The sequence below is a fragment of the Populus trichocarpa genome, chromosome 13 (genome assembly GCF_000002775.5).
Source record: "Populus trichocarpa isolate Nisqually-1 chromosome 13, P.trichocarpa_v4.1, whole genome shotgun sequence".
NCBI lineage: Eukaryota > Viridiplantae > Streptophyta > Magnoliopsida > Malpighiales > Salicaceae > Populus > Populus trichocarpa.
This window is the reverse complement of record NC_037297.2, coordinates 4920738-4928945: the sequence shown is the minus strand read 5'-3', so window position 1 is coordinate 4928945 and position 8208 is coordinate 4920738. Positions and strand designations below refer to the sequence as shown.

Genomic DNA, 8208 nt, shown 5'->3' with positions numbered 1-8208 from the left:
CCCCTAAACAATTCCTGAAACTCATTGGGAGAGTTCCTCAAAGCCTTCAGCTGAGCTCGAAAACTCCAGGCTTATTCCCTGGTAGCAAAAGGCTCAGCCCTCATGCTATCTTAGATGGTCTTTGCCTCAAGGATCTCCTACTTTAGAGAATCTATTTGGTTATAAATGGCCTAAAGTTGTTTGTCGTTGGAGCCCAACTAAAGAATAATGCCTTGTATTTGTTCATTTAACATTGAATAAGCCACATCGAGGCTTTTTAGCTTGGCCTCTATACCAACATTTTCCTCTTTTAACCACTCAAATGTAGCTTGGTTTCCCTTATTTATGGCAATGACCTCCCTTACATGATTCTTCTCGGCCATTAAATGCCTTTTGGAATGGGCACACATCATGAAAATTTGTTAAAAAACAAGTGTTGGGAATAATAGTCACAAAACTAAACAAAAGGTAAACGAGAAGGTTCTTTACATTAAACGTCATTTGATTAGTTAAAGCCATATGATGGTTATAGCTCTCATCAGACATTATTAAGATGTTCGAAGGGATGGTGAGAATCCTTTTCACTAGTCTCACCACCTCAAGTTGTTTGTCGTTAGATCCCAACTAAAAAATAACGCCTTGTATTTGTTCCTTCAACATTAAATAAGTCACATCGAGGCTTTTCAGTTTGGCCTCTATACCAATATTTTCCTTTTTTAGCCGCTTAAAAGTAGCTTGGTTTGCCCTGTTTATGGCAATGACCTCCCTTACAAGATTCCTCTCGGCCATTAAATGTCTTTTGAAATGGGCGCACATCATAAAAGTCTACTAAAAAACAAATGTTAGGAATAATAGTCATAGAATTAAACAAAAGGTAAACGAGAAGGTTCTTTACATTAAACATCATTTGATTAGTTAAAGCCAAATGATGGTTATAGCTCTCATCAGACATCATTAAGATGTTTGAAAGGATAGTGAGAATGCTCTTCACTAGTCTCACCACCTCAAGGAGAGCCTCTCCAATGCCTAACCTTCTGCCAACAGAAGCCTCCATAAATTGCCTCTTATTTTCAATCAAAAAGAGGAAATTGAAGGGAGATCGACCAAGAACAAGGTTGGTGAAAACATCCTCGAATTCAGTTTTCTCAACCCAAGTAGAAGGCTTAGTTGTTACAGCTTCTACTAATAAAACTGGAAGTTAAGGTAGAGGAAATGCCACCAAAAAAACCTTTACAATCGAGACTGGAACACTGGGTTCCATAGAGGTAGAGACCCTACTCCTCTTAAAACGAGTGGCAACACCCACAATCACTTCAGAGGGAGTTAAATCTACTTAACCCCTGGCTGGGGGAGTACGACTTCCCTCAACTTCATTTTCTACGGGACTTCTGACTTTTAATGTTATTTCTTTATGAATAGAGCCCTCGTGAATAGAGATCTCACCGACAATGATGGGGTAATCCTCCATCACTTCTTCAGCCTTGCCTATAACCACAATAAGAGATAAAGGTCTCTTGGCTGATACATTCAGCCTAGTCAAGCATCTGAGTTGTGTACTCTCCTGGTTGAAGGCGAGAAACAAACTCTATATCCTCCGCTTCTAGAGTGCTAGGAACACCGTCCTTAGGGGTTTAAGGTAGCCTTCATCTCTATTATGATTCCTTAATGACAATAGAAGGACTTTTGTGATGATAGATACTCTCTCCCCTACCAGATATGGACACTAGGGTGTCAACCCCTAGTCATGTGGCCTAGTCTGATGGACCCATGCCCTCTGCCATTTTTTCTAGCTTCGGGTTAAAACCTGAACTCCTCTTTAGGGGCATCAACACCTCTTTTTTTAGAGATAAAACTGATTTTCTTTGGGTTTATTTTTTGGTTTAAAATAGGAAAGGAAAGATGCTGGTGGTGGAAAATACTTAAAAATAAGTTTGTCTACTTGTATTAGAACTAAAATAGTTCAAGATCTTCAATAAAATGATTTTTTCAAAAATTACAGAATGTATAAGAAAAGATTGAGGCAGGAACGATTGGGGTTATAAAGTAAACATCTTTCAACCCTCACTGTTGGATGAATGGCTTTTCATGCCATTTAAATCTTCATAAATCCACTCAATTAATGCATTAAATGCAAGCTACCATTTTGCTTCCCAAGAGACACCTCCTTCAATTAAAGATAGGCCACCTAGCCATAAGAAATCCCAAGATTCCTTTGTTGGACAGAAAAATCTTATGAAGAGCTTACTACTGGTAATCTTTTTCAAAATCTTTGCATAATAAATACGCAAAAACTTGGGGGGCTACTGATGGATCAATATGTTTTGTTTTTATTTTTTTTATTTGGATTCTCATTTAGAGGAACTAGAGACCGAGTGATAACCCAACATCTTTGGGCTCAGCCAAACGTTGAGCCCACACATGCATAGGTTTGATGATTTGCTAGACCCAACACCCCAAGGCTCAACTGAGCATTAAGCTCATACGCGTATAAAGATATTTTCCCTCTGATTAAGTTAGATATTTCCCTATGATTAAGTATTTTCCTCTGATTAAGTTAGAGATATTTTTCTTTTTGACACAGAAAAGGTTTGAATGCGATCAAGAAAAATATAAAGATGGGTTATAAAGACCCATTGAATCCTTAGAAGAAGAGGTTCTCAATCTCCACTCTCCGTGGCACATTTTATTTTTAGATTTTATTTTTAAAATATCAATGTATTTTTTCTCAAAGAGATATTTATTTAAGTATCGAAGAGTTTCCGAATTTATAAAAAATGTTAAGCACCAACCAACAACTACTTTGACAAGAATGAACAGATTAAGATTTTATAATTAAAATATCAACTGATTATCTAACATGTAAACTTTTTTTTTTCAAACTTCTTGAATTTTTTTGGCACATCATCAAATCTAAAACTCTTATAGTAATTTATTTCCCAAAATCTGAAACCACGGGGTTTTTTCCTCCCTAAACTTCGTGGCCAAGAAATGCATGATAGGATATATATACTTAAATTAAACAAGATTAATAGTATATCGGCAAACATCTGTGTCAGATACGTACGTGCGCTTTTAATCTATTAACATGGAGCGGAGTGCTTACTCTATAGCATGTTAAAGCTCGGAACCACTGTAAAAGGTTGATGATCCATTATCCTCCCTGAAGTAAAAGAGAGGCACAAAAACAAAAGCAACGTTCATTTTTGCAGAGAGATGCTAGTGGCCGCTTTTGGGTGCTTCTTTACTTTATTTGTTAAAAGTGGCTTAGCAAGCTACATGCCAAGACGAACTGGATTTTGTGAGAATCTTGATCTGTGTTAAGATAGATTTGATGCCTTGTTGGCCCATGTAATTACGAAAATGCCATTTTAATCGTCTTGATTTTGAAGGGAGACATGATCAATTTGCCATCTCAACTGTGGTCCTCTTGCTAGATGTGACTTCGCCGTTCAGGATTATTGGACTCTTCCTTTTCACCTTTCAATCTTGCAAGAAGGTGGGCCGTGAAGGCATTCATCCATTAATGCTCTGCATGCACTTAAATTTCACTGAAGCAGCAGCTAGGTGCCGTTAGATGTATAATTTTGCAGCAAGGCTGGAATGTGAAGGTGCAGTATGCCTTAGAAGTAGAACCACGGCAATTTGTAATCTATTATTCTTGTACAAACACAATTGCTTGTTTAAACTGATCTTCATGCATGAATTACCATGACTAACGACACAGTTAGTTAGTTCATGATTTCCATCAGTAAAATTCACAAATCACTCACCATCACAGTTAGTAACCAAATGAAAAGAGCACAGACATTCTTGTAGTAATTAACCACAAAAGCCAGTCCCTAATCTTATTAAGATCTACATCTGCAAACATATTTCTATATATTTACCCAGAACAGCACCAGGCACGCTGCTCAGTTCTACCAGCAAAACCCACGCTGCTCTTGCCTCCCTCCACTACGGTACTACCTGCCCAAATCTCGCAACCCAAAGATCTCTCAACGTGTCCATTCTTGTCCTACGTGTAGTTCCTGACGTGTCCACGCTCCTCCTCATGTCTTTTTAAACCCTGCGATCTGGCCCCTCCCTTCCATTTTATACCCATCATCACTCCCTTTACCGTTCACTCTCTAAAAAGTGAAAAATCTCTCTCTCTCTCTCTCTAAAAACATTTTCTTTAACCATTTTGTTTGTTCTTCAGTTCTTGATCCTTAATTTCTCTCATTTTATTACAACTCTTTGATTGTTTTTTTCCGATACCAAAGATCAAAAGAATGGCAGAAACCTGTACAAGAAAACTGATAGTTGAGGTTTGCAATGCCAGAAGCTTGATGCCAAAAGATGGCCAAGGAACAGCAAGTGCATTTGCTACTGTAGATTTTGATGGCCAAAGAAGGAGAACAAAGACCAAGCTCAGAGATCTGAATCCAGAGTGGGATGAGAAGCTTGAGTTTCTTGTCCACGATACTGACTCTATGGCTACTGAGACTTTAGAGATCAGTCTTTACAATGACAAGAAGACAGGTAAAAGAAGCACTTTTCTGGGCAAAGTAAGGATTGCTGGTAGTGCTTTCGTTAAATCTGGAGGAGAGACTCTTGTTTATTATCCGTTGGAGAAACGAAGCGTGTTTTCGCAGATTAAAGGAGAGCTGGGGCTGAAAGTCTATTACATCGACGAAGATCCTCCGGCTCCACCAGCAGAGCAGAAACCTGAGGAGAAGGCACCAGAGACGGAAGAGAATAAGCCAGCAGAAGAGGCGAAACCTGAGGAAGAGAAGAAAGAAGAGGAGAAGAAAGAAGAGCCAAAGACGGAGTCCAATAAAGAGGCAAAAAAAGAAGAGGAGAAACCAAGTCCACCACCACAAGAGGAGAATCCCAAAAAACCTGAGGAGGCAGCTCCTCCAGTTAAGGTGGAGAATCCGCCGTTGGCCGAGAGTGAAAAGAAGCCGTCGAAAGAAGAAAAGGAAAAGGCAGAGATTGTAAAAAGATCTGAGGTAACAATCGGTGATCTTGAACTCCGGTCTTTAGCCAGTGATCGAGGTCGAAGCGCTTATGATCTGGTGGATCGCATGCCATTTCTCTATGTTCGAGTAGTGAAAGCCAAAACAGCAAACAATGAATCCAAAAGCCCAGTTTATGCCAAGCTCATGATTGGTACACACAGTATCAAAACCAAGAGCCAGAGTGACAAAGACTGGGATAAAGTCTTCGCTTTCGATAAAGAAGGATTGAATTCAACTTCTTTAGAAGTTTCAGTTTGGACAGAAGAGAAGAAAGAGAATGAAGAAACAACACAAGAGTGTTCTCTGGGTACTGTATCTTTTGATTTGCAAGAGGTGCCCAAGAGAGTGCCCCCGGATAGTCCTTTGGCTCCACAATGGTACGCTTTGGAATCGGAGAGCTCTGCGGGAAATGAAGTCATGCTCGCCGTTTGGATTGGGACTCAGGCTGATGAGGCATTTCAAGAGGCTTGGCAATCGGATTCAGGTGGGTTATTACCGGAGACCAGAGCCAAGGTGTATCTGTCGCCAAAGCTTTGGTATTTGAGACTAACGGTTATCCAAACCCAAGATTTGCATTTAGGTTCGGGATCCGAAGCTAAGGTTCGAAACCCTGAACTTTATGTTAAAGCTCAACTTGGGGCCCAGCTTTTTAAAACTGGTAGGACTTCTATTGGGTCAACATCTGCTAGCTCGGCTAATCCGACTTGGAATGAGGATTTGGTTTTTGTGGCGGCTGAGCCGTTTGAGCCATTCTTGACTGTGACAGTGGAGGATGTTACTAATGGGCAGTCAGTGGGGCATGCTAAAATACACGTGGCAAGCATAGAAAGGAGGACAGATGATCGGACAGAGCTTAAATCAAGATGGTTTAATTTGGTAGGTGATGACACCAAACCCTACACGGGAAGGATACACGTGAGAGTGTGTTTAGAAGGTGGGTATCACGTGCTAGATGAGGCAGCTCACGTGACGAGTGATGTTCGAGCAGCAGCTAAACAGCTAGCCAAGGCTCCAATTGGGTTGCTTGAAGTTGGAATCCGAGGAGCCACTAATTTACTTCCTGTGAAAACAAAGGATGGTACACGTGGGACCACTGATGCTTACGTGGTGGCTAAGTATGGGCCCAAGTGGGTCCGGACCCGTACGATCCTCGATCAATTTAATCCACGGTGGAACGAGCAATACACATGGGATGTATATGATCCTTGCACTGTGCTAACCATTGGTGTATTTGATAATGGAAGGTACAAGCATGATGAAGCTGCAGAAAAACAAGGCAAAGATGTTAGGGTTGGTAAAGTAAGGATCCGTTTATCAACCCTTGATACTAATCGAGTGTACTTCAATCAATATTCTCTTACGGTGGTACTTCCTAGTGGGGCCAAGAAAATGGGAGAGATCGAAATAGCCATTAGATTTTCATGCTCATCGTGGTTAAGTCTAATCCAAGCTTACACTTCACCAATGCTGCCTAGAATGCATTATGTGAAGCCTATGGGTCCAACCCAGCAAGACATTTTGCGACATACAGCAATGCGTTTGGTGACTACTCGGCTAACCAGGTCTGAGCCACCACTGGGCCAGGAAGTGGTCCAGTTCATGTTGGATAGTGACACACACATGTGGAGCATGAGGAGGAGCAAGGCTAATTGGTTTCGGGTGGTGGGGTGTCTCACACGCGTCGCAACTTTGGCACGCTGGACTGAAGGGATTCGCACCTGGGTGCACCCACCCACTAGTGTTCTTATGCACGTGCTGCTTGTAGCTGTTGTGTTATGTCCACATCTGGTGCTCCCCACCATATTCATGTATGCCTTCCTGATCTTAGCGTTCAGATTTCGTTATCGTCAAAGGGTCCCACTCAACATGGACTCGAGGCTCTCTTATGTGGACATGGTGGGACCTGATGAGCTTGATGAAGAGTTTGATGGATTCCCAACCACACGATCACAAGATGTGGTTCGTATCCGATATGATAGGTTGCGGGCCCTAGCTGGCCGGGCCCAGACACTCTTAGGAGATTTTGCAGCCCACGGGGAGCGCTTAGAAGCTTTGTGGAATTGGAGGGATCCGAGGGCTACTGGGATTTTTGTGGTGTTTTGCTTAGTTGCTTCATTGGTATTTTATGTGGTTCCATTTAAGGTGTTTGTATTAGGGTTTGGGTTCTATTACCTCCGTCACCCAAGGTTCCGTGACGACATGCCATCTATCCCGGTTAGTTTTTTCAGGCGACTGCCGTCATTTTCGGACCAAATTCTTTAGAAGTGTCGTGGCACATTTTGGTTCACTTTTTTTGTGAAGTTATAATCACATAAAAGTGTTTTGTAATGTGGTTTATAACCATTGATCGATTTATTAGTTATTTTTTAGTAATAAATAAAGCTTTCAAGGCGGTAAAGCGTACCTCTTGCATGTATAATGTGGAAAAGGTTACCATTATTTTGATCATTTATGAGATGGGGTTGATGAAAGGATGGATATTTAAAAATACTAGTTTACATGGCTTGTGTACCATTATTTTTAATATAAAAAAATGTTCATGCGGTGAAAAACAATTTTTACATTATTATAAAACCCAATTCATCAAATTAACTTTTAAATCTCCTATTTGACTTTTTATTTAGCTAGAGTTTAAAGTTAAATTATGTAGAAATTATTTTAACATGACTTAATTGACTTGGTAAATTTAAAGACAACCCAATTGACCATTAAAAAAATTTAACAATGAGATTGAGAAAAAAAAAATGACAAATTTAACAGAAAAAACATATATCTCAACTAGAAGTGTCAATTTCACCTCAATTCAATAAATATTAATTTTTTCTTGTTTGGGTTTGGGTTTGGGTCAGGTTCGGGTGATACACGAAGTGAAAAGATCGAGTTCATGTAAGGTATAGATATTACTTTGCCCGACTCAAAATCCTACCTAAACCCGATCCGAAGTATAGACATAACCTTAAAATTTTAAAAAATCACAATTATATCCACCTAAAAATAATCTAGAGTTTCTCACTTACCTCTCCACACATACTCACAATTCACGCTTACTTTTTTTATTATTATTATTTACCAAACCACCAAATTACAAACCAAGTAAAACTCACAAATAAAAATAAACCACAAAAATCTCGATAGTAAAGTTTGAGATAATCATGTTATGTCTAATATATTAAAATACCAACCTAATCAAACTGTTAAAATAGTCGCTATTAACAAGAAACAAAACTAC

General features: G+C 39.8%; 1 protein-coding gene across 1 annotated transcript; it reads left to right on the top strand.

Moving 5' to 3' along the window:
- The first annotated feature begins 3887 nt into the window (after nt 1–3887).
- Nucleotides 3888–7382, top strand: LOC18104139 (FT-interacting protein 7). The gene has a single exon (XM_006375858.3). It carries the CDS (start codon nt 4251–4253, stop codon nt 7239–7241), a length of 2991 nt encoding a protein of 996 aa, XP_006375920.2. The 5' UTR covers nt 3888–4250; the 3' UTR covers nt 7242–7382.
- The last annotated feature ends 826 nt before the right edge of the window (nt 7383–8208 follow it).